At 46.4% G+C, this 24,995-nt stretch overlaps 7 protein-coding genes across 13 annotated transcripts in view; 2 read left to right on the top strand and 5 right to left on the bottom strand.

The window, feature by feature from the left end:
* LOC6597150 overlaps positions 1-10,894 on the top strand; it is a 45,275-nt gene extending 34,381 nt beyond the window's left edge. The window contains exons 4-19 of one of the 2 annotated variants that reach the window (XM_026989666.1): positions 44-231; positions 319-422; positions 498-767; positions 834-964; positions 2,054-2,236; positions 3,626-3,655; positions 6,536-6,727; positions 6,790-7,199; positions 7,262-7,477; positions 7,550-7,883; positions 7,953-8,219; positions 8,277-8,460; positions 8,516-8,722; positions 8,792-8,993; positions 9,066-9,159; positions 10,660-10,894. In XM_026989666.1, the coding sequence (XP_026845467.1) occupies positions 44-231; positions 319-422; positions 498-767; positions 834-964; positions 2,054-2,236; positions 3,626-3,655; positions 6,536-6,727; positions 6,790-7,199; positions 7,262-7,477; positions 7,550-7,883; positions 7,953-8,219; positions 8,277-8,460; positions 8,516-8,722; positions 8,792-8,993; positions 9,066-9,159; positions 10,660-10,689 (3,042 nt within the window). In that variant the 3' untranslated portion in view covers positions 10,690-10,894. The remainder of the gene's footprint in view (positions 1-43; positions 232-318; positions 423-497; positions 768-833; positions 965-2,053; positions 2,237-3,625; positions 3,656-6,535; positions 6,728-6,789; positions 7,200-7,261; positions 7,478-7,549; positions 7,884-7,952; positions 8,220-8,276; positions 8,461-8,515; positions 8,723-8,791; positions 8,994-9,065; positions 9,160-10,659) is intronic. The other variant, XM_026989667.1, reaches the window with a different exon arrangement.
* LOC6597151 (zinc finger protein 555) lies at positions 10,883-13,447 on the bottom strand. Of its 3 annotated transcripts, XM_026989668.1 has the most exons (5): positions 13,433-13,447; positions 12,908-13,196; positions 12,326-12,851; positions 11,887-12,267; positions 11,691-11,825 (listed from the first exon to the last, which is right to left on the bottom strand). In XM_026989668.1, the coding sequence occupies exons 2-5, from the start codon at positions 13,192-13,194 to the stop codon at positions 11,691-11,693; spliced, it is 1,329 nt and encodes a 442-aa protein (XP_026845469.1). In that variant the 5' UTR covers positions 13,195-13,196; positions 13,433-13,447. The 3 variants fall into 3 exon arrangements, with proteins under 3 accessions (XP_002022309.1, XP_026845470.1, XP_026845469.1); XM_002022273.2 differs by lacking the exon at positions 13,433-13,447 and having other exon boundaries at positions 10,883-11,825; positions 12,908-13,194; XM_026989669.1 differs by lacking the exon at positions 13,433-13,447 and having other exon boundaries at positions 10,883-11,815; positions 12,908-13,194.
* A 430-nt stretch (positions 13,448-13,877) lies between these two features.
* Positions 13,878-15,781, bottom strand: LOC6597152 (transcriptional protein SWT1). Its single transcript, XM_002022274.2, has 4 exons — positions 15,661-15,781; positions 15,074-15,604; positions 14,503-14,997; positions 13,878-14,438 (listed from the first exon to the last, which is right to left on the bottom strand). The coding sequence occupies exons 1-4, from the start codon at positions 15,764-15,766 to the stop codon at positions 14,218-14,220; spliced, it is 1,353 nt and encodes a 450-aa protein (XP_002022310.1). The 5' UTR covers positions 15,767-15,781; the 3' UTR covers positions 13,878-14,217.
* A 461-nt stretch (positions 15,782-16,242) lies between these two features.
* On the bottom strand, positions 16,243-18,396 carry LOC6597153 (ADP-ribosylation factor 1). 3 transcript variants are annotated; one of them, XM_026989882.1, is made up of 5 exons: positions 18,377-18,396; positions 17,602-17,818; positions 17,410-17,522; positions 17,089-17,208; positions 16,701-16,865 (listed from the first exon to the last, which is right to left on the bottom strand). In XM_026989882.1, exons 2-5 carry the CDS (start codon positions 17,747-17,749, stop codon positions 16,701-16,703), a joined length of 546 nt encoding a protein of 181 aa, XP_026845683.1. In that variant the 5' UTR covers positions 17,750-17,818; positions 18,377-18,396. The 3 variants fall into 3 exon arrangements, with proteins under 3 accessions (XP_002022311.1, XP_026845683.1, XP_026845684.1); XM_026989883.1 differs by lacking the exon at positions 18,377-18,396 and adding an exon at positions 18,164-18,210; XM_002022275.2 differs by lacking the exon at positions 18,377-18,396 and having other exon boundaries at positions 16,243-16,865; positions 17,602-17,749.
* A 286-nt stretch (positions 18,397-18,682) lies between these two features.
* Positions 18,683-20,883, top strand: LOC6597154 (COP9 signalosome complex subunit 3). Of its 2 annotated transcripts, none has more exons than XM_026989508.1 (9): positions 18,683-18,781; positions 18,891-19,139; positions 19,208-19,470; positions 19,528-19,722; positions 19,792-19,968; positions 20,035-20,166; positions 20,228-20,410; positions 20,474-20,541; positions 20,599-20,883. In XM_026989508.1, the coding sequence occupies exons 1-9, from the start codon at positions 18,727-18,729 to the stop codon at positions 20,612-20,614; spliced, it is 1,338 nt and encodes a 445-aa protein (XP_026845309.1). In that variant the 5' UTR covers positions 18,683-18,726; the 3' UTR covers positions 20,615-20,883. The 2 variants fall into 2 exon arrangements, with proteins under 2 accessions (XP_026845309.1, XP_026845308.1); XM_026989507.1 differs by having other exon boundaries at positions 19,208-19,473.
* A 202-nt stretch (positions 20,884-21,085) lies between these two features.
* Positions 21,086-22,330, bottom strand: LOC6597125. The gene has a single exon (XM_026989551.1). It carries the CDS (start codon positions 21,701-21,703, stop codon positions 21,500-21,502), a length of 204 nt encoding a protein of 67 aa, XP_026845352.1. The 5' UTR covers positions 21,704-22,330; the 3' UTR covers positions 21,086-21,499.
* Positions 22,331-22,716: 386 nt separating this feature from the next.
* LOC6597126 lies at positions 22,717-24,081 on the bottom strand. Its single transcript, XM_002022278.2, has 2 exons — positions 23,589-24,081; positions 22,717-23,519 (listed from the first exon to the last, which is right to left on the bottom strand). Exons 1-2 carry the CDS (start codon positions 23,935-23,937, stop codon positions 23,173-23,175), a joined length of 696 nt encoding a protein of 231 aa, XP_002022314.2. The 5' UTR covers positions 23,938-24,081; the 3' UTR covers positions 22,717-23,172.
* Between the last annotated feature and the right edge of the window lie 914 nt (positions 24,082-24,995).

The raw sequence follows: 24,995 nt of genomic DNA, 5'->3' as shown, positions 1-24,995 counted from the left end.
TCATTGTGCGAATGCTGTGCTGTTCTCTCCCTTCGTCGAACAGGTCACCCTGGACAGCTTCACGATTGGCAGGTTCACCTCCTACGTGCACGAGGGCTGCCCGGATGGATATATGCAGATAGCGGAATCGGCTCGCACCCCCATCGGGGGCATGTGGTGTGGCAGCTCCTGGGGGCCAGTGCTCTTCTACAGCGAGACGCGCTCCCTCATCTTCACCATCAAGCTGAACAGGTAGGTCCTCGTAGGTCTTGGCCACCATGGTTTCCTTTGTGACAACGAACCACGAACGACTCCTTCTGTGTGTCCTTTTTTTGGCAGACTGGCGAGGGATCAAAGCGGCTACAACTTCGACTTCCGCATTCGATACAAGGTTCTGTCGCGGGACAGTGCTGTCACCCGCTACGGAGGGATTAAGCTGGCAGGTGGGTGTTCGCAAACAGAGACAAGATTGGATGCGAATCCCTAATCCGCTCAACTCCCATCCAATTCCCTTTCAGAGCTCGCCCAGTGGCACAACCGCAGCAGCTTCCTCAATCAGCAGCAGCAGCAGCAGCAGCAGCTGCATCAGCAACAGCAACAACAACAGCACCAGCAGGATGGCGGTGTCTTAGAGGACTTTACCAACTCCAGCGGCGCCCGTTCGGATCGGTATGGACAGGACTTTAGCCTGTTCAGTGCGTATGTGAACAACAAGACCTTCATGGCATCCCTGGAAAAGTCGCTGGCCAAGGACGAGCAGAACTACACCGAGCCCAAGTACTATCTGGGTATGTTGCAAGAGAGAATAGTGTTGGCTCGATCCACCGGATAACATCTCTCTCTTTGACACACAGGGGATCTCATTCCGGGCACTTACTGCTCGAGGATCTTCAGTGACTGCGACAAGAAGTCCTGTCGCCTGCAGTCGCCCAACTACCCAGGCATCTATCCCCGGAATCTGACCTGCTACTATGCCGTGCGCCAGGTACGAACCAAAGAACAATTAAAAGGAAATTAAACTCTTATCCCGGTCCCTGTCCCTGTCCCTGTCCGTGTCCCTGCCCTGTCCCTGGCTCCAGACTCCAGGCCCGCGTCTCCTGCGGTCACCAAGGAGTCAGAGACCCGGCTCCTGTTCCGCCTCTATGGTATTACCAAGGAGCCAAAGCCAAAGGTTGGCCTGTCATCATGGCCCAGACATCTCGCCAGCCTCTTCAGCGCATTAAAGCGCCCGGGCTTATCCTTCGTTCGTCCTGGACCCATAAAAATACCGCAATATCGTTTACGTCTGTCGCCCCGTGTAGCCCCCCTCCAAACGCTCGCTCTCTGCCTTACTTTTATTCATGCCACAACAAAGTTCAAAAATCAAGAGAGGAAAAAATTAAATAGCAATTTACATTCCAAAATAGAATGGAGCTTTTATTATAATTAACTGGGGGAGCGGGAGACCGAGACCTCCGACCCGCCTCCCCTCGGTTCTGCCTGGCGTTTTTTGTTTTTTTTTTTTTTTAATATCTCTCTGCCCGGAGCCTCCTCCTGCAGGGACTCGTTGCCATTGGCATTGTGACGGGTGTTCCTTCTCCAAATTTACATCATTTTTTATTAGCTGTTGAACTTTTATAGAACATTTTTTGGGTCTATCCTGGCCATGGACATGCAATATTTGTAGCAAATTTATGAACACAATGAACTAAAATACCCGTAATGAATATTACGCGGTGCCACATCAAAGTCAAACATAAGTCGGGCTTATGATAAGTAAAAAGTGCGAAAGTTTTTGTATTCCTGGAAAGGAGGAGTAAATGTTCGACTTTCGAGTACATTTAAGTATGGCTCAGACAGAGGCCGTGTTTCCGGGGGTACATATACCCATACATATAGAATTCAACATAAATTTAAAGTCCCATTGAGTAATAGAACAATCAGCTCCTTCCGTTTAAAAATCTAGGTAGTGGATGCCATTTGAATGTTCCAATTAATCCTGCTGTTTTATCTCTGGGCATCCCGACAAACATTGCGCCGTGTGAAGAGCAGTTCGTGGCTCATTAATTTGCATTTAATTCTCCTGTCCACACAGCACGACGTGCCCCATGGCAAACACGCTCTGATTCTAGTCAAACAGCCCAAGGGCAATCTGGTGTGGATCTCTACCCAGGAAACGGCGGCGGCCAACAAAATGGCGCCACCGCCCAGCGCCAGTGACAAGGACAAGAAGTTTGAGCCGAGGCTGAAAACATGGAACGACTGCGATTACATTCAGGTAATTAAATCTGCCTTTAAATGCACCCTCTCTCTCGCTCTTTTTGGCTCTGTTTTTTCTCTATCTCTCTGTATCTGTATCTGTATCTGTATCTGTATCTCTGACTGTCTCCCACTGTCCCTGTTCATGCTCCTGCTCCGGGGTGTTCCCTGCCCGATGAGCTTCTCTGTGTTTGCATTTGCCAACTTTAACGAGAGATCCAGCATAAAAATTACTTCCTCTGTTGGCCACTGGCCGGCAAACAGAGCCAACTGGACAAACGGGTCCAACTGAACCCGCTGGACCGACGCCTGGCCAGGCAGCGGGAGAACGAACTGCGCAAAAAACGACAAATTGAAAATGAGAAAAGAAATGAGCAAAAATCTGAAATCAGTTGCTTGCACGGTGTACTCCCCCCCTCCGCCTCCCTCTCTCCCTCTCTCTCTATCTCTCCCGCTCTGTTTCCATATCCTTTCCCGCTGCCATTGTGTGGGTCCACGTCCACGTCCTTGTCCATATCCATGTCCAAGTCCAGTCCAGTCCGTCGCTCCATCCCACAGTGCCTTGAGCATTCGATAGGCTTCTCTGGCAAGTCGCGGGAAGTGTTAATTTCGTAGGCTCTTTTTGTTTGTCAGCGGGAAAGCGGAAAGGGGGAAAGCGGAAAGCGGGATAAAATGGAGGGAGTCCATAAAGACCCCACAGTTGGAAGGGCCAACTTTTGGATGAGCTCTTAATGAGCGCTGTGTATGCAAAATGTGGGATAAGCCTGGATGACAGATGAGAGAAGATGCACCGAAAAGGGATGTGCTTGGGTGGAAGTGTTTCCTGGAGAGACTCCAGGAAGCCTGATTTAATGATAATACTCAAATGATGTTAAAAATTAAGGACGAACTGAAAGGATCTGCTGAAATGGGGCAAGAAATGCAAGAAAAAAGGATACAGATCTCTGAGAGATGAATAAGCCTATGGGAAATAGTGGAATTTAATAGGTTGGTCCCCCCAAAAAGTACTCAAACTTCCACTCACTCAAATATCTGCTCTTTTCAAAATGGGGGAAAACTATATTAATTCAGATTACTCTTTGGCCTTAAAAGGGGAAAGAATTTCGAAACTATTCAAACACCAGAGAACGTTCTTCCCTTGGGTAAATCCGTGTTAAATTTCCTTTGAAATTGGGGGAACAGAACTTGTACATAAAATCTGCAGCCTGCTCTTTCCCTGCACCACCCCCGGCCCCGGCAGGCTGCCCCAGAACTGACTCTGCGCCGCAGTACAACGCTTCTCTATTGAACCACACCTCATTTCGTCAAAATGCACCAAAACTAGAATCAGATCTATGTACTACTCGTATATATGTATATGAATGCTATAAGTACCTACCTATAAATGTATGTATATTTTCTCCAATAGGAAAGTGTTAAGCCCAGATGGAAATCGACGGTAAATGCCAACTAAAGAACAAACACTGCTACTGCTCGCCCAGTCAGAATCAATCTATCTCTCATGTTGCCACCAAACCACGAAACAGCCAAGCAATAACTTAGTTGTAGTTTTAGATAGACAGCACTTGAACTCTGACCCACCACCGACACCACCCCATCTCCCTCTCTCTCTCTCCCTATCTCTCTGTGCCCTGTATTCCACCCTCTATCTTCTATTAGCAACAATTATTTGTCATCTTTGGCTATTTGAAGCAATTAATCAACCGAAATGTATGCACAACCCCTGCCCCCTCCACCCCGTCCCCCCGCCCACAAAGTAGAACAGAACCCACAGAAACCAGGCAAACAGACGACAAATCAAAAATGATCTGGGTAAATCGACATCTATGGGATATCTATGGACTGGATAATATATTCATTAGCACAGCACACACACACCCAACGCACACACACACACGCGCACAAAGACAGCGATGGGGCATGGGGGGAAAAATCTGTCATTGGATTTATATTAATGAACACTTGGCACGCACATCATAAATCGCACACAAAGAGACGGTGGATTGGGGGATTGGGGATTTTGCAGGATAGCAGGATAGCTGGATGGTTGGACGGCTGAATGGCTGAGTAGCTGGATGGCCCTCATCAAGGACATTAGGAGAGTGGACGAACGTGCCCGGGTCTCATGTAAATAATTGCCCCGGGCATTCATCATATACTACATATAGTACATTCATCGCATACATCTGCTCTCTGCTCGTAAACAGCTCGGGAGCACGCTGCAATGAATGGGTATGCCACTGCTGATGGATTTACCCACTTCCGGGCTGCGGGTTTTTCCCATTCAAAGTTCTTTAAGCTGATCCGCCACAGCAGTCAAAGACATTCCACCTCCAGCTCCAGCTACAGCTACAGCTACAGCTCCAGCTGCACTCCCCCTTTCGGTGTCTGTCTGTTTGTCTGTCTGTCCCTAAAACGTTTTAACGAGAGGAGGAATGTTGCTTTTAGTTTTCGTCCATTTAGTCATCAGCAACTATTCAATTTCGCTTTGCAACAAAATCCTCAAGGATTCAAGGATCCTGCCCTCTGAAATGGGAACTAATTCCCCCTTAGCACTTGCCATTAAATGCTCGTTGTGGCAGCAAGGCGTGCAAATCCCCTGGCCAGAGATTGCCACACTCCACACCGGATCTGTGCCTAGCCCGGCTAACCCCTTTACTTTTTGCTTATTCAGTTGGAAAGCAAACCGCTCGGACATTGGCGCCATTTGCAGGGATTGCATGGCTCTAGTGCTGGTCCTGGCCCTGAGCCTGCACTTTGCCTACAAATTGTCCTCCGCTTCCCATTTACCAACAGTCTTTTTTTTTCTTTTTGCTGCTCTTTTTGTCGCGCGCTCTTAAGCCAAAATGTCCAAAAGTGCTGGCCATTTTGGTGCGGCATGTGTGAATAATCGCCGGATGGTAGGACCACGACGAGCATGAGAATAGAAACCCAAACGAGTAGTCGCACTAGTGGAACCTGCTCTGATATATGGCCCCCCAAACTGCCGTGCATCTGTGTCTCCACTAATTTGTACGAATGCCGCGCTTTCAATAAATTTGTGGTCGCAAATTACCTGCACAGGCCCCCAACCCCCCCATCGCCCATCCCCCCGCCTGCCACGGGCTACCGTTCTGATTCTGAATCTGGTGGTCTGTGGTCCGGGCCATAGTTAAATTTGCGGCCAGCTGCACAAACAAACCAGAAACCTCAGCTAAATTAATGCAGAAAGTCGCTGGCCACAAAACTAATTTGTCATGCGTTGGGCCAAAGGTAGGAAATGCCCCAAGCCCATTGCCATTCCCATTACCTTTTGGATACAACGTCCTACGCCCACGTGGCCTCCGTGCCCCACGCGGCAAGGCCAACTCAATTAAAATGCGCACAATTATGCGCAAAAAAGCCAAAGCCAGCCGTAACTGCACACAAATTCGAGTAGGAATGCCCAATGAGAGTTTATGCGAGCTACAAATTCAGGTATTCCCTCATTCGCAGATTGATTTGCATAGGGTGGCTGCTTCAAAATGAGGATGTACATTTTTAGGGAATGAAACTATTTACACTCTGAAAACTCTTTCGAATAAGTACTCGAATAATTTTTACACGAAATCCTGCAGTCCATTATACTAGAAATACACGTGCTTGCGGGCTTTTAAGAGCACTTTCGGCACTCTACCTACTGTCTTTTCCCAAAAAACTGTACCCTTTTAATAGCTCACACCCCTCCCCCCGACAGGACACTCTCAGCACTCGAAAACACGTGAACACAACCGCATAAACACGTAGCCTCATGCTTAAAACAAACTTTAAATGAGCTTAAAATGTTCGACATTTAGTGGACATCAAGTGGCCGGACACATCAAAGCCATTGTGCTCAACTACTTAGAGGCAGCACTGCCTTGACCATTTCCCCACCATCCTCCCTAGCCCCCTACGACGGCAATGGCCACAGGAATGTAACCAAAAATCACGTATACGTCCAGTGGCCATTAAGTAATACGAGAGCACTGTGTTGCCAGCTGCACTTAGGTCCACTTCTTTACAGCAATTACCGTTCTCTTCCGCACTCCGCCCAGCCCCCAAGCCCTCCCCGTTTTTTTTTTTTTGGCTATGCACGGCCTTCGGCATCAGTTACTAGTTAGTGCCTCGCCCCTGCCACTCTTCCACATGAGGGGGCACACAGGCACACTGTGCACCCAGCAAAAAACACCCACATTTGTCGCTCGTCTCACTCATTTCGTTCTCTCCTCATCCACTCTGCTCTCTCTCTCTCTCTCTTTCTCTCTCTTTGTTTGTATCCATCTCCGGCTGTGTTTTTCCTGGTCTCTGGCACCCGCAGGACTACGTGACCGTCTACGATGGCTACACCACACGTGACCCCATCATATTGAAGTTCTGCGGCGGAGGTCAGGCGGTGCCGGCGGCCGTTTCCAGCGGCCCGGAATTGTTGGTCGAGTTCAGCACGTCCCCGTTTGGCACCTTTACGGGCACCTCATCGCAGGTGCTGCCACTCTACGGATTCCAACTGGAGGTGAGAGCTCTCCCACCATCCGCCCAGCGACGTGTTAATCACTCTCGTCGTGCCACACACAGGTCGAAGTTCAGTTCGTGGACATCCAGAGCCCCACGTACTCGAAGAACAAGAAACCCTGCGAGTTCTGGATCCGCGGCGCTGGTCGCGGCATCCTCGAGAACCCGAAGCACTCGCTGGCCCCCAATTCCACGTGCCTGTACCACCTCCAGGGCATGGGCGTCTTCAAGACCTTCGACCACCTGAGCCTGTCGCGTCGCATCAACAGTCAGTCGGGTATGCACCAGCCCCTGTCGCGCTTCAAGGTCTGGATATCTGTGCTGAAGTTCAATCTGGACCCGGAGTTTGGTCAAATGGATGAGACATCCGTGGGTGCCATTGGCGTGCTGCAGACCCAGGAGGACTGCAGCGGAATGCTGCGCATCTGGGATGGCACACTCAGAGATCCGCCCGTATGCAAGGACCTCAACTGGTGAGTACTGCTGGGCTGCTGCTTCCCTCTGGCCCCAATCTAACCGGACTCTAACCTTCCAGCGTTACGGAAACCAATAGCTACAACACTGTCGGGCATTACGCCCACAATTCCACCAATGTGATTGCCCGATTCTGTCGTGGCACGATTCCGCGCACCTGCGACCGCTCCAACATCAACGAGACCTATGCCAGACCCTGCACCATCTCCGAGAGCTACGTTTCCAGCAACGATGCCATCACCCTGGAGCTGCGCAACACCGAATCCACAGTGTTGAGGTGTGTATACTATATTTATCCACTGCTACTCGACTCTTCATCTCTTCGACTCTTCTCTTGTTTTCTTCATAGACCACTGGACTTCAAGCTAAAGTACGAGTTCATTGACCTGCACCAGGACGGACTGCCATGGGGCGGCGGGGAGCACGACTGCAACAGGAAGTTTCTCAGCAGCATGATGGACCGCAAGGACCCAGCGATCTTCCGCAGTGTCCGCAACATCTTCCTGTTTGGCAGGGGCGGCACTCGCCACCTGAAGTGCATCTACAAGTTCGAGGCGCAGCGCGGCGAGAGGGTGCGTATCAAGCTGCGGAAGGTGACGACCACCAATCGGAACTGCTACTCGCGGCTGGACGAGGACATCAATCGATCCTTCTGCTACGGAGACACCAATGTCAGGATTGAGGTAGAGTCAGCGCGGGGATAAACCTATTCCAAGGGACCTCTTTTCAAAGTCTGTGTGTGTCCTTTGCAGATCTTTGAGCGACCCTATCACGACTCGATTCTGCTGCATCGTGGCTGTGTCTGCAACTCCTCGAATCAGTCCCACCTGCCCGTGGAATACACATCGACTGGACGCGATGTGGAGGTCCACTTCGTTGCCCAGAACATGACCACACTGGACGACCCGGACACGGTGAACTTTGAGGGAATGTTTGAGTTTGTGAAGGCCCCTACAAGCTGCAAGGATGGACGGCGCAAGTTCGGCCCCAGTGGCACCATAGACATGACCTTTGGCGATGTGAGTGTAGAACATCTCCGGCTTATAGCTTGGTTTATCCGAATGATCTACTTCCAGGTTGAATGCCGCTCCAGACCCTGGCTGATTGAGCCCTCGAATGGCAACAAATTCCTGTATGTGCGCCTCAAGGCCATCTTCCTCAGCAAATACAACCCCACAAAGACCCTGAACTCGACCTACCTGCAGACGGACACCTGGCGCTGTGAGACCAAGTCGAGGGCTGTGCTAACTACATCCGAAGGTGGGCTATCCAATCATTGCGCCCACGACATCGCTTAAATGCATCTCGTTTCCAGGTCTGACCATTGTGGCCTGTCCGCTCAGCCCCGACTCGAACGGCTATGAGTTTGTGGAGATTTACAGCTCTGGCTGGAACGAGCGACCCAACTTTGCTCTCGTGAATCGGTCCAGGGCCATCAGCGTGGAGTTCTTGCGCCCTGGCAATGGGGAGTACACCTTCAACTGGATGGAGCTGGTGCCAAGGCCCACTCTAAGCATGGCGGGTATGCAGGAGTCATCCGACTTTCCGTCCCATTGAATATTCCTCAATTCCGTATTTTGTAACCCCTCAGAGGACTGCCAGTTCAAGTGCCCGGAACTAGGGGCCTGCGTGAATGCCAGCGTCTGGTGCGACGGCGTCATCCACTGTCCCTCGGGCGACGATGAGGCCTTCCTGCAGTGCTCGGCACTGATGAAGCTTCCAGTTGAAATTCTGGCCACGCTCTGTCTGATCTTTGTGCTCTCGTGTTGTGCATTTGCTGCTTTTGCCTACAAGTAAGTCGTTGATCAACATTGATTGTGATCTGATCTGATCTGATCTGATCTATCAATCCTTTTCAATCACAGGAAAATCAAACGCAAATTCCGCGGCTCATCGGTGCTACAGACGCGCCTCAAGTCGCTCAGCTCCATGGACACGGCCGTGCTGGATGAAAAGGAGGTGATTTGCTGACAAAGCGACAATTCTGTGCGTTACGTTGAGATCGATCGTGTGACCACGGTCTGATGCTCGACGGCCCCTAACGTACAGAATTGTGCCCCGGAACTGAAACCCAAAGCAAATGCGAAACGCAACAATGAAACGATCAAAAACAAAAACAACAAAAACAAAAAACAGGCCACCACTCGTATCTTGAAATCAAAATCAAAATCAAACCAAAAACCAATACCAGAATCAAAATCAGCATCAGACTCGTTCACCTGTTTTTTAAAATGCATTTATAAGAAAGTGAAATCCCGCGAAGAAACGGAAAACCGCAACAGATCGATCGCCACAGATTTCGTTGGTTCTCTATTTGTATTAATCTCTGTTTTATACCATATAGATCGCGAGACTTCCGGATCGTGACTGGATCGTGTTTCGTTTGTTTTTTGTATTGTCGCGCAATTTTTATAAGCAATTTTCTAGGCCTAGGATTTTTCGTATGTATTTTCGATATGATTTCCAGACCTCTGATCCTCTGACACACACTGTACATACCAAACGATTGCGGAACAGACAGGACGGACCCGAACGGACCCGGCCGGACTGGACTCTGATCAGTTACAACTTCCACTAGGTTTGTGTCTTTGGTTCTTGCAGAGTACTCATAGACCTATGTAGATACAACTGTTTCCTAATAGACTTTAAGTGTATCGTCGTACTATGCTAATCCATAACTGACTAATCGGAAAGGAGAAGAGGATCGGATGATCATCAATGGGAAGGAAGAAGCGTAGTTTTTTTTTGGGGAATGTTCCAGAAACTCCCACAGCATTTATTATGCGGCGCACAAGAAGAAAATATAGAAAAGAAGAAACCATAAATAAAGATAATTAATATACCGAAAGGAGCAAGCAGATGGGAGGAAATTTAATCGACAGCTCCAAGTAGATCGTAAGTGAAAGTGAAAGTGAAAGTGAAAGTTGAGGATGTTTTACATTTTAAGATTGATGGATGATGCATCGTAAATCGTAAATTAGTCGCCAGGTTTGAGGTGGATCAGAGATAGAGTGAGGTGGAGGATAGTCGAATATGTCAATATATATAGAAGCTAGATGAATTCGTTAGTTGTTTAATAGACGTTGTAGTGATCATGGATAATATCAGCATAATCAAAGCTAAATCAAAGCTAAAATCAAAGCCAAGAACTTAGAGGTAGTGCGTCCGTCGTAATCGGAGTGTAGCCAAGTCGAAGTCGAAGTCAAAGTCAAAGTCAATGTCAATGTCATTCTCAAATCACGCCCATTGCTGTCTTTCAATAGTGCACTGTTCGCTCTCATAGACCAGACATGCCCACATCATCTAGCGCCTGCTCCCTCACACCAAAAAAAACCAACTCAAAACCAAATCAAAATCTTATGCATGGTAATCCTCGTCTCGTTCTCGTTGGCCCGGGACTTAATCGAATCCTTTTCTATTTTGTATTCTTTCTTTGAATATTCTTTTTTTGTGTCAAAGAAAAAGGCCGTCGTTGAGACCAAGATCTAAGGCTTGGGGATCAAGGGAGAGAGCAAGGCAAAGCCATATGCCCGGCCGGGCGAAAGGAGGGAGCAGGGATCAGGGACTCCAAAGAGGCAACACAGAGAATGAAATCAATCTCTGCAGTTGAAAATGCATTTTGTTGAAACTCTTTCTTTCCTTTTAAGAACTGTAAATAAAGTCGAATAGAAGCTGTATGATATTAACAATTTTACATGGAGCGTTTTATTTCCATTACAAACAAAATCATTCTACTACGAGTATCCTTCTTCCGAACTCCTTGAGTTGCGCTCGCAAATAGTGAACATCTTTTGATATTCGAATCAAACTCAGACAATAAACGTTGAAAGTCCTTTCTTTGTGGCTCAGAGGAACCGAACCTCTTTTTCCCCCTCCCCCTTACTTATAGCGAACGTAACGAGAACAGCAGATACATAATTTTAGGATATCGTCAGATCTGTGGATGATCTGCCGACGAATACATTCAAGCGTAAAGTAAATAAATAATATACATTATTAAACCAAACCTAAAGCTCAACTATTAAACTAATTAACTAAAATTAACTAAAGATTAACCAAGATCTACCAAGTTATTAGCAAAACTGCCCGAATTGAAACAATTTTGTCGTAACCTTAGACTTAGCGAACGCGATCGATATTTGTGCTGATCTTGAATCCAAATATGGATGGATGAGAATTAGAATTTTAAATTTTAAATTAGTTTAAATCTAAAAATTAACGGATAAACACGGAACACGATAAACCAGCATGACTAAAATTCAAATGTTGCAAAAAAGAAATCATATCAGATTCTAAAATGATATTAAAATTAAATCAAAAACTGAACAATTTAATAAACAAGCATTTAAATCCCCCAAACAACTGCACGAGAACATTATTTCACACCCCATCCCCAAACTCTTTACAGCGAATTGGAATACAAACATACATAAAACAGAACATGCCCTCACGGACGCTATACCAGGATGGGATTCATTGAGAAAGTCGATTCAATCTTTCAAGTACGTGGGGAACTGAGTGTCGTCTGAGGTCGGCGCTGGTATGGTTACCCCGCCCGTGTCCACGGCTGGCTCATGTGGCATCGAGTCGACGCTCTCCAACGGCATGAAGCAATCTGCAGATATCTAATGATACACTTTAAAGTAAACCCTTAAAAGACGATAGACATTCTATACTATCACCCACCTCGTTGTTCTTGTCGCTTAGCTTGCGCGGATACTTAAAGCCAGCGGCCCTTGCGGCATCCATGGAGTCTTCGCAGTTGGTAATCAGCCCCTGGCGATGATCCTGCTTGTGTGCCTGCAGTCGCTTTGCGTTAATCGAGGTGTAGCTGCAGAGATCGCAGCACAGATCGCGGTAGGCATCGGCATGGTTCATTCGCATGTGGCGCTTCAAGGCATTGGCTTGGATGCAGCCGTAGTCACAGTGACCACACTTCAGGGTGCTCTGCTTGGAGGCGCTGCCGTGGCGTTGTCGATGCTTGTGCAGGACACTGGGATCTCGCGTTGAGAACTTGCACTGTTCACACTGCAGCGGCTTCTCGCCCGTGTGCTGACGCATGTGGATCTAATGAATGGTAGAGAGTAAAATGATAATGCTCCGGGCAACCATGGGGTACACTCACTATCAGGCTAGCCTTGCGCGCCGTCTTCTTGCCACAAACATTGCATATAAACGGCTTTATCTTGTTGTGCACCGTCTTCACGTGCTTAGAGAGCGTTTTGCCATTGACAAATCTCCGATTGCAAATCTCGCAGGTCTTCTCAGCATAGTATTTGTTCTTATTTGGCGTTGCAGTGGTCGCTGTTGGCTGAGACGGAAGCTCGTCGGACTGATCCTTCAGTTTCCGCCGTCGCTGGACAGCTGCGAGGGAGCGGAGAACCCTCGAACGCCACTTCTTGTGCACTCGCATATGTCGCCAGACGAGCGCCGACACAGGTGCGTTGTAGGTGCAGTCCAGAGCGGGACAGCGTAGCAAATCCACATCGATTTGATGAACTTTCCACAGGTGGGCAGAACAACGCCTCCAGTTTACCATCTCCAAGCCGCATTCGCAGCAGGCGAAACTGCTGCCCTTGTGGCATCTACGATGCACCTCCATCTTGCTGGCATCCTCGAACTTAAATAGGCACTCCTTGCTCGCGGAACACCTAAAAGGGAATGGCATTCGATTAAAGATTGGAGGACGGACTCTTTGGACACTTACGGCACTCGCATATTGGCACGCAGCACGAGTCGAAAGTCCTTAAATGGCATCGGCTGCAGATCTGTTGGTGGCGGGGCTGCAATCTCTACTTGATTTTCATTAGTTTTCTTCTCCAGGGTGCACCTGGAGGCATTCGATTCTGCCTTTGTTGGTGTCTTTACTGCTTTGTTGCCGGCAACTGGCTGACAGCCATGGTAAAAGACCATATGACCACGCAAGTCCTCCATTAGATCGTACTGACGAAGGCACAAGCTGCACACAAACACGATGCGATGCTGGACCTCCATGTCTTCCTTAATTAAATAATAAATAAATAATTGCGTATTGTTTGGCTTCAATCTCTTGTTTTGTTCGTTAAATACACGGTAAATACACATTTGCTACATGTCAACTACATATTTATGTAAAAACGTAAGTGTTGTAGGAATGCTAAGACTACTTTTTTCTCTTTATCTATGAGTATAGACATTTGTATACCCCATTTATTTTCTTTAATTTATCGCTCAGGCTCCGGGTTTTACATACTTTTGCATTTTAAACCGAAACGTTCCGTCTTCGATTTGAGGTGCTTTTCCGTTTTGATTTGTTTGATTTTCTCATGTCCTGTTAGGCGCATTATTTAGTGCTGTTAAGAGCATCCAAAGTATCGATAAGCATATCGTGCTGCATCAGCTGTTAGCACGAAAATCTAAAGTACTGTTGCCCTGTCAATTTATTTGGAAGCTAAATTTTAGGTTGGGTAAAAAGAATTATTTTAAAAAAATAGGTCAATAGGTCATTTTTTTTCTTGTGCACTTAAGAATTCGTTTTTTTGTCGAAAAATCGGTTTTTTTGGCAGGGAAAATATTTCCGTTTTGAAAACGTTTTGGAAAAACGGGAGCACCAACATTTCCGTTTTGAAAAGGAAATCGGATGATTCGGATATATCATGGATGAGGATTCAGTTATACCCTTACGGCTCCCATAATTGTTGATTTTTTCTGTTATATGTATATGCACTACCTTTTATTTTTGCGGGCTATTCACTCGATATTGCAAATACTTAATTTCTTCATTTCAATGAATTTCAGTTCAAAAAACTGCTTAACAGTTCCACTAAGGCAACGTTAGGTGCTCCATACAGTGAACATCACTGGTGGGTGGCTAAAAACTTGTATGTACATGTACTATGTACATCTAAATATAATTTGATATTGTTTTGTACTTCATGTTGGCCGCGGTGCAATGGCTTTACTTTTGTATATACACGTATCCTATCACAAACGCAGTCTTTGCTGTTCCTCGTCGCTGGACTCGGCACCTCGTGCCGCTCAATCGAGAGCGGCAAACTCATCGGTATAGGCGGCCTTCAGGTCGGAGTGAGTAGAGACCGGTATGGCCGAGGACTTGGCCTTCAGGCGTAAATTGGCATCATTTGTCAGGAGTATCATGTGGGGAACTTCTTTTTTTAGCTGAAGGCAGCAGTTGACAACGCTATCATCACCACAATCCACTTCAATTAGGTGTTCCGACTCCTCCTCGGCTGATTGCGCTGATTAATGAAGGAAATACCTATACGTTAGCCAGCAGAAAAGAACATCTAGATGGACTCTCACCTTGTATTTCCAGACTCTCATCAAATTTTGTGTTTAAAAAGCGAATGGCACGAATAGCCATCTGGCGCGTATTATTGTCATCATTTTTTCTGGCCTTGAGCCTGTCCAGCTCCTTGATAACTATATAGGGAATAAACAGCATGCTGCCCACGGTTCCAGGCAGCACAACTTTCGTAAGATCCTCCACAAATGAGCAGCTGTGCATGAGCACATTTGTGTCGAGGACAAAGTACATGTGATCCAACCGACGAGCCGGCAGTTCATTCAACTCGCCGTCCTCTGATTTCTTGTTTAGTATCAGATCACAGTCTTCCCAATCCATCGGCTCTGGCTCCAACTCCAGGTCTGGCTCTGGCTCTGCTACCTTCGGCTTTTTGCCTATAAATGCATTCGGAATATCTGGCAGTATTGAACGGCCATTATTGTTCCGCTCTTTGGGCTCCTGCTTCTCCTGTTGCCTTAAGGAAGCTCGTAATTGCGTTAGACGCTGGTTGGCTGCACGTGAGAATATAAAAAGAAAGAAACTCTGGATGAGACGGGCAACGAAGAAGCAATTATTCACAGCACCTACCACTTGTCGAGCTGCCCGATTGAACACGATTGCTGGAATCCAGCAGCGCCTTGGGTTTTTCCCAGGTTTTTGCCTGATCCCTGAGGCGCTCTCGTATAGATTTCGCTGGTGCCAGCGGTGATTGCGACAGTCCAAGGAAATTTGACCTGCGACTCTGTGGCGTGTCTGGTGTTTGTGGCGATGGCGATGGCGACGATGCAAACGCATTTGATCTGCGACTCTGTGGAGGGCGTGGCGTCTCTGGTGATAGAGATGTTGCGAAGGTTAAACACTTACTACTTTGTGACGAGCGTGATGTTTCTGGTGTTAGCGATGCCGATGGCGACGGTGCGAAGGTCAAGGACCACCGACTATGTGAGGCACCTGAAGTTGCATTACTGCTGATGGTCTGGGAGGCTGACGACAAGGCATTTTGATGGCTTCTCTTACTGTCCTGGTTGTCATTGTTTGGTTTCTTATCCTTCCGACGCTTCAAGTCTATCTGCAATCGCTTAAGACGATTCTGAGCTGGCTGTTTGTTGGTGGGCCTTGCTACAAACCGAATGATTACTTTGCAAATGTAACAAAAGAATCAATTTACGACTTACCATTGCTCTGGCGATGATTGTAAATCGTTTGCATAGCTTCGCCCTCGGCCAGTGATGTCTTGCTTCCTAATTTACTGCCATTCTTGAGCGTGCCATAGCCAAACATCCTGTTTTTTTCAGCATTTAATTATTATATTGCTATTTTTGGACTGGATTAGAGAATAATACATCGACCGTAACATCGATTACATTGATGTGCAGACATACGATGTTTTTTTTATCAATTTAGATATATCCACGGCATGGCTTTGTTATCGATAGGGCACACTACCAATACACGACGTGGTTTTTTTATATTATATACTGTCCGGCTCCGGATTTTACTTACTTTTGCGTTTTCAGCCAAAACGTTCCGTTTAAGTTTTTAGGTTTTGCCGTTTTTTAAATATTTCTGATCGATATATATCACTTTCCCATGTCCTATGAAGCGAACAATTTCGGGCTGTTAAGCGCACATTATCTGTGATGTGTAACAGATTTTATTCCGACTTATCGATAACCAAATCGGATTAAATCATTTTGTTGCCCTGACAAACTATTTCAAGCCTAAATAAGAGGTTGGATAAAAAAGAATTGCCCTGGTAATGGTGTCAAATATATTTTAATACATCAATAATTTACATATATTTTTCCCTTTGCAATTAAGATATGTTTGCTGTATAAAAAGCGGTTTACTTTTCATTTCGACGAGGAAATTCTGTCCGTTTTGAAAATGAAATCGTTGTCTTTGCGAAAGTGAAAACTGGAGCTTCCGTGAACGTCTGGCTTGAGACATCTATCATTGCAATTCTATGATTATATTCAATAAGGCTTAATGTCTTTACTTCAAACTACATTCTCAGGCCTCACGTTCCCACATACAACGTACTCGTCTACTGCTCGGGTTCTCTAGGGTTGCAGGCAGCATATTTTCTTTCCATGGAAATAGGATTAAATTTCTTGGCTGACCAATAATCGTTTTCCTGTGTCGTGTATCTGTATGCTGGAGGTTTTAGTTGCTAGTATGTCTTTATCATGTTGTGGTTATAGTTATAGTTTGTTTAGCGATTAGCGTTCTTCAATTGATTAGACAACCACTCGAGCCCCTCGTAGAGCCCATCGCCGTTAGTGGCACACGTCGATTGAACGTGACAGTTGCGGTTGGTCAATGAGTGCAAACCAAGCTTGTCGGCTACTTCAGCTGCACTCATTGCATTTGGCAGATCCTAAAACGATTCAACAAAATAATGGGATCATGTGAGGATCATCGATAATTAAAACATATATGTAGTCTTGACGATATCTGGAATATCAGTCCCGTCTTGAAACAAAATAAACTTTGACTAATCATAGTATGGATCATAACAAGTTATTAACATCATTTAAGAGGCAATTCTGCCTACTAAAACATAATCGGATGGGTGCTTTATGCGGCAATCGCATGCTTACCTCTTTGTTGGCGAATATTAGCAAGACTCGAAGCTCGTCCTCCACCATCATACGCCTCAATTCATCTCTCGCCTCTTCAATACGCTCTCGGTCATTGCTGTCAACGACGAAGATGATAAACTGTACAAGAACCAAAAACGTATTCCAATTAGTGCATATATGCAGAATTAAAGCAATAACTTTTGTGGGTGCATATTGACAAATCAGTCCCGTCTTGAAACAAAATAAACTTTGAATAATCATAGTATGAATCATAACAAGTTATTAACATCATCTAGAAGGGGTCTGTAGTCCTATTGATGCCGAGATCTATGCACTTACTTGTGTCATGTGTAGGAAGTATTGTCTCCACAATGGACGAATTCTGTCTTGGCCGCCCACATCCCACACTGTAAAGGTAATATTCTTGTATTCAACAGTCTCCACATTGAAACCTGTTGGGAGTGGAACAGAATAAAACATATAGAATGAGTACCGAGAATAGTCATAGCTGCTAGGCCTAGATTTACTTACCAATTGTAGGTATCCCTGTTATAACTTCGCCTAATTTAAGTTTGTACAGAATTGTGGTTTTACCAGCGTTATCCAAGCCGACCATCAATACGTTAATTTGCTTCTTGCCAAAGAGCCCTTTGAATAGATTGGCGAATGCATTTCCCATTGTTGCTCGCCTATCATTCGATGCTTTAGGTTGGAGGAGATGGAAATCTGAGATGGGAAATTGGAGATTCTGCAAATAAACCAAACAAAATAGATGTTTTAATGAACCTAACCTAACTAATGATGGTATGTGGTACAGGATTTCACTTATTGGTACTGCCCTAACAACTGCTATTACATGCGACCGCGTTGTAAATCCGGCAATTGAAACTGAATCGCATTTTTATTGAGAGTGTTTCCATTGAAGTAATCGTTCCCCTCAATTTGACGTGTTGATAACGTGTTTAGTCATAACAGTTCTTATAAAATATAGCTAAAATTTTATTAAACTAGACTATGCGTTGACCAGTTCCCTGGCCATTTTCGAGATACATAACTTTGGTTGGGTTGAGAACACTGCCTTCATGGGACGTACAAACTTATCAAATTGCCGGATAAAATTTTACTGCAGCCAGAATCCATGATTTCTCTATAACTAAAGGCTGATCGCGAACAACTTCGGCTTGATTTTACTAGTGCACTTGGAGTGTCGCCCAGCGGCGATGGAATCTCCGCAAAAACACGTGGGTTGTGAAAATGTCTTTTTTTGTGCTGCTGATATAAATATTTTCTTTACAATTAAATTTACCTTTCGTTTAAGTCTAACGCCAACTTGTAATTCTTTGAAATTTGCTTCGCAGACATCTTGAGTTTGCTTTTTATTTTATAATTTGAAAAATTGTACAATCTTTGAAGCAGAAATTGGGTCTCTAGTGTGGGAAAACTTAAATTTTCAGCCATGTGAAGATCAGGGGTATTGAACAAATTCCATCGATAGTAAGCCGCAAATAAGAAATACGCCTTATCGATAGTACTTGCGATTTTTTTCCAGTCTCTATGCTCCTTGTATTGTGCGACTCTTTTACTCGGCTTTCCTAAGGAAATTAGCGTTTTTCATATATAATTAGTAATTAAATAGAGTCCTCGGAGTTAGCCAACATGGGGAGCGCACTAGAAAACTTTGTTAATCAAGTGCGCACGATGAGCGCGTCCGGTTAGTGTTTGGGGCAAGCCGGCCAGTGTTCCGGCAACTTGCGAATTTTTGCCTCCGCCTCTGCTTTTATGCGTCTTATTTATGCATGACTGTTCTGTTTGGATTGCAGGCAGCTTCAGGGAGCTGGCCGACGATCTGCCAGAGTCGGTGTCGCTTTTGGCCCGCAACTGGAGCATACTGGACAATGTGCTGGAAACGCTCGACGTGCAACAGCATACGCTGGGCGTGCTCTATGTGCTACTGGCGAAACTGCACAGCGCGGCGACCGCCAATCCGGAGCCCGTGCAAATTATTCAGCTGATGCGCGACTTTGTCCACCGCAACAATGTGGAGCAACTGCGATTCGCCATATGCGCCTGTGGGTAGAGCTGGCCTCAAAAGAACCTGATTGTGAGATGAACACTATAATTTTTTGCCTCTCCACAGTCTACGAAACTTGCCATTTGTTCACGGACTATCTTGTCCAGAAGAACCTAAGCATTCTGGGCATCAAAATCATGGCGCGGGCCGTTGACCAGATCCGCCAAATAGACTCACAGCTAACCCCCATACATGCCGATCTCTGCCTGCTGAGCCTGAAGGCGAAAAACTTCAATCTGGTGCTGACCTACTTGGATGGAGACATCACCGACATCTCCACGGCGGCCGCCGAGTGCAAGACCCAGCAACAGCAGCAGTCTCAGCACACGGTGGTGAGGGCCTTACACTTTTAACTTTGAGCTGATTCTAATCCGATTGCCTTGCAGGACGCTAATAACGATGCCAAGTACTTTCTGCTGTTCTACTACTACGGCGGTATGATCTACACGGCTGTGAAGGACTATGATCGTGCCCTGTACTTCTTTGAAGTGTGCATCACAACCCCGGCCATGGCCATGTCGCACATTATGCTGGAGGCGTACAAAAAGTTTCTCATGGTTTCGCTCATCGTAGAGGGCAATGTAAGACAGCTTTGTGATCAAAAATCTTGCCCAACCTTCCTCTAATCTATATCCCAATGGCAATTACAGATAGCGTTTATACCAAAAAACACACAGGTTATTGGCCGCTTCATGAAGCCAATGGCCAGTCACTATCACGATCTGGTTAATGTGTACGCGAATTCCTCTAGCGAGGAGCTGCGCATCCTCATCCTCAAGTACAGTGAAGCATTTACGCGTGATAGCAACATGGGTCTGGCCAAGCAGGCAAGTCGATCGATGGACTGTTCCTATTTCCCAAATGATTATCGCTAGCGAGATCTTTGTCTCTAGGTAGCCACCTCCTTGTACAAGCGAAACATTAAGCGGCTCACGAAAACCTTCTTGACGCTCTCCCTTAGCGACGTTGCCAGTCGTGTGCAGCTGTCCGGTGCAGCGGAGGCAGAACGCTACATCCTGAACATGGTGAGTGAAATGTAAATGGTTCTGTTTGATCATACTGCCATATGGGTGTCCCTGTCCACAGATAAAATCGGGGGAAATCTACGCAAGCATCAATCAAAAGGACGGCATGGTTTTGTTCAAAGACGATCCAGAGAAATACAACTCACCGGACATGTTCCTAAATGTACAAACGAACATAACGCAGGTTCTGGATTTAGTTAAACAAATCAATAAAATGGAAGAGGAGATCATATTGAACCCTATGGTGGGTTTTTCGACCATCAAAAATGCTTGAATCCCTTTGAATTATCTTTGATTTCAATTACAGTATGTGAAAAAGGCTCTGGGCAGCCAGGATGATGACCTAACGTCGCAGCACCCAAAGACCTATTCAGGGTAAGTGTGCAAACATCCGTTATTGAATTTGTAATTTTTACTTTTGTACTTTTACAGCGATCCCACAGATTGATGATACCACCGCAGCAGCAAACACCCCCAACCAGCAGCTGGGATCACAATCCCTGTTGACTGCCATTAAACGTATGCTCATCCAGGTCCCCCAACAACCCAATGAGATATCCCCACTCATGTCGGAGATGCAAGCAAGGCCCTGGGCCAACGAGGAGCTGCACAGGCCAGCACTCATCCTCAGCTTCAGCAGCCAACAACTGAAACTGCGCTCCAATTGCAACATTTATAGATGAACATGCTATTTTAAATAAACTATGTATAAATCTATGACTAAGCCAGGGGGGCCTACAGCAGCTCTCCCCTCTACTACACTCTATCTCTTATCACGTATTGATTGCGCTTGACTCACAAGCTATTTGGTAGATAGATAGCAGGTTACGCTGCAAACGATAAGGAGGGTATGCCGCTTGCTTTCGATCAGGCGACGTTTACGAGCCCCAATTACTCTGCACTTGCTTCGCGATCTTAATTGCTGCTTGCTTAATGCTCAAGTCGTTTATTTATGTACATTATAATGCATATGTAACCTAACCTTAGGACAATAAGAACGTTTAGGTGACTAGAGACTGCCCCCTCGCCGCAGTTCGATGGTGGGGGGCAGTGGCTTATGGCTAGTGTAAGTCTAAGTGTATGTTCAGAGTTTAGGGCTAATTGCTTTAGTTTATATCAGGATACGTTTTACGTTTACGAGTAGTTTGTGTTTGTGTTTCTGTGTCTGTGTCTGTTTTGCGGTACGTGGGTGTACCGCCAGCTGTCGACTCCAAGACTCGGAGCATTCTGTCGTCGGGCTTCGCTGAGATTCTCCCGCGCCGCACCGCACCGCGCCGCTCTATGTGTAGCTGAGCCGAGCCAAGCCGCCAGCTGCTGCTTCTGCTGCGCCTTCTTAACCGGTTTTCAGCGGGTCTATCTCCGCTATGGAGGTCTTCAGCTCGTGTGTAGAAATCGGACTCGATATGGGATCGCCGCTGTTGATGCTGCGATACAGCTTATGGACCACATTGACCAATATGAAGCACAGAATGAGCACCAGTAGCGACATGAATGCATACGCCAAGACCAAAGGGGTGTCCGAGATGGGATCCAGCATTTTGATAGTCGTCTTTTTCGTCGTTGCTCTTTACTTGAACACGCTTCAAATTTTTCTGATACTTTGTACTGTACGGCTCACCGAAACAAAAAATAATGTGCAAGTATATATTTTGACAGTGACAGTGGAAGCAAAGGCAAACGCGGGAGACAGTCCAAAACGACAAAGCGACCAAACGACAAAGCGACCAAACGACCAAGCGACCAACCGGACGACACACAGAGAACGTCAAACCGAACCGAAACAGAAACAGAAACAGAACTGAAACGCGTATGCTAATTAAGTATCGTATATTGTATGGTGTATTATGGGGTACGTGTGTGTTCCTGTTGGAAAATAAAATGCCGCGCGTCGGTGGGTCGTGTGTGCGTCGCTTGACACCTGCCTGAGAACTGAATCGAGCGAATCGAGTTAAATGAATGGAACTTTGTTTGGCATTACGTATACGATTCGTTGCCAGATTGTTTGTCGTCGTGTTGGTGCTGGTGCTGGTGCTGTAGAGACTGTTGTGCTCCGCCGTCTGTCTGGGAGTAGTTTTTTTTTTGTGTTTTGATAAGAGGCTTGTGCAATCCGAATCCGAATCCGAATACTGTGAGTACAATCTGAGACTTGGACCGCGATTAGACAGGTTCTGGAGCTTTCCCTTTGACCAGGGCTCAATGCTTTTCATCTGACTGCGTGCCTGGAGCCAAGCGAGAGACTTATGAGAGTATAATTCATAGAATTCCAGCCGTACTCTCACTCGAGCATTGCAATCAAATCAACAGCGCCGCCTTCTTAATTGGTTGCCTCAATAAAGAATGAAATGGCGTCTAGCAAATTGCTTGGGGACCCTGGATGATTGTGATCACGATGATGATGATGATGATGGTGGTGGTGGTGGTGAAGCGATGTTCTGGTCGGCCACTGCGACTTGGCCATTACCAGCGATAAGGTGCGTGGGGAGGTGGAGGATAGCTCTAGAACTGGCTTGGCTCTAGAACATCTTTATCTATTGATAACGTTTCCACGCAATCACAATGATAAGCGCATAGCCAGACTTGGGGACATTGACAGAGACAGGTGCCACAGGTGCGAGGCGAGTACATTCCCCCTTGTGCACCGCACTTGAAACAAAACAAAAACGTACCCCATACCATGCCTTTGCCAGTCACGCGATTCTAATAGGCTGGCGTGAGCCCAGTGCGCCCAGCGACGACCCACTGGCCGGACGACCCTGAAACCACAGAGAGGCCTGTCTCCGCGGACTAGACTATGAATAGAGTATTCGACGACGACTCCACTTTAATCGCATGCACGATGTGAGAGCGAGCAGGCGCTCGAAACGAGTTCTACACAAAATCAAAAATGAAAAACCTAATTATAGATGCATCCGAGATGCCCCCCTCTTCATGCCCCACATTCCACAGTCATTCCATCGGCCTGCGCTGCTGTGCTTTATGCTGTGCCGGTGCCGATGGCAGCCGGTCCTACTGTTCGTCTCCGGAATTGGGGTACTTCTCCGTCGCCACATGATGCTGTCCAGGGCGATCCGAGGGCTGCTCTTCCCGCAGCATGGTGGGTATGGTGGACATGGTGGGCATGGTTGGACTGTGGCTGCACTTGAGCATGAATTTTAGCCGCGAGATCTTGGAGAGCTGGTCATAGTAGCGGATTATGCGGACGGATTCAGATGGGCGGTCCGTGACGGCGGCACAGACACAGACTGGTGGCTCGCGATCGCAGCTGCACGTGAAGCTGATGGAACGCCGGCTGGGACTCATGTCAAACTTAATGCCCACTAGATAGCAGGGCTCCAGGCTGAGCGTGATCCGCACTGAAAGGGCAAGCAGAACGAGAATGATGTCCTAGTTGTAGAGTCCAGCGCTTGGTCTGCACGTCTTACCCGTCGTCGACTGGATGAATTGCGATCGGTTCTGCAGCGAAATGGAGCGGTCACACATGCTGGCCGTCTGCTGGGCTGACGATCTGCTGGTGGCTCTCTGGACACTCTGCAGATGGCGCACCGGTGAGTCGATGTAATCGCGAATGGCGCCCATGGGCATGGGCATGGGCATGGGCATGGGTTGGTGGCCAGACAGCGGCAGATTGTCGTAGACGGAGATGTAGATCTTGTGGCTGATGTAGACCACAATGAAGCACATTATGCAGATGAGCAGCAGAATGAGACCATAGGTGAAGAGCCTGGGTATCAGAAAGATGGCGTCCAGCAGCATTGGAATGGCAGCTGCCATTTGACAGGAAACACAAATTCACAGAGGGGCGGATTTGGGAAAGCCAGTGGCAGTGGCAGTGCCAGTGGGATTGGGTTTGGGTTTGGGTTTGGGTTTGGGATGGTGGCCAGGTGCCGGGACAGGCCTCACAATCCATATATCGCACGCTCTCTTTGCTTGATTTTTGCAACATCTATGTAAATGTATTTATTTCTTATATTCTTGTTGTATTTTTTGTGTATTTTTTTTTTTTTTTTTTCTTCTTTTCTTTGTCAGTGTTTTTTGTTGTTGTTGTTTTCAGTTTTAGTTTGCTTTTCCTTTTTCGGCATATAGTACATACGATTTTACATTGATAAGTTTATGTTTTTTTATTTAATTGTATTTCTCTGTATCCTCTCTCTCTCTCTCTCTCTCCATAGCTCTCTCTCTCTCCCTCTCTTTCACTGCTTTTTAGTTGAGGTTAGTTTTTTTTTGCAATATTTCTCTGTGACCTTTGAGCCTAACCCGCCGGCGGGTACGGGGGTGTATTCCTAATGCCCCACTGGGGGGCTCTTAAGAATCCCCTAGGCATTCAACCTTTTTCCTTTCTATTCTTTGTGTATGTGTGCGTGCGCGTGTGTGTGTGTGAGAGTGGTGCAGCAACAGCTGAAGCCTTAAGGTAATGTGCCACCGTCCATCCGTCGGGCAGATAAATACACAAATTTCGGCTGTTGTATTGAATGTTTTTTAAATGCAACTTCTCTTGTTTTCTTTTCGGGTTTCTTTTCGTTTTTCTGGCGACATGACATGAGAAACTCACACACGCACACACACTTATACTATCCTACACAAACACACACACACGTGCGTATACGCTCTCTTTAATTGATTTAAATTTTGAATTAATTTACAAATATCTTAATACTCCGTTGACCCTCTATTTTGGCATGCATTCCTTGTACGTACATATGTGTGTGTGTGTGTGTGGGTGTGTATAACAGAGTAAAAACTGTACTAATTTCAAAGGTATAACAGTTCCAAAAAAAAAAAAGTTAGCCAAAAGCTTAAATTAGTGGGTTAACAAATCATAAATATACAAA

This window comes from Drosophila persimilis, unplaced genomic scaffold, assembly GCF_003286085.1.
Source record: "Drosophila persimilis strain 14011-0111.01,24,50 unplaced genomic scaffold, DperRS2 tig00000431-arrow-pilon, whole genome shotgun sequence".
Classification (NCBI taxonomy): domain Eukaryota; kingdom Metazoa; phylum Arthropoda; class Insecta; order Diptera; family Drosophilidae; genus Drosophila; species Drosophila persimilis.
The sequence above is the reverse complement of the archived record's forward strand: the minus strand, read 5'-3'. Positions and strand labels throughout refer to the sequence as shown.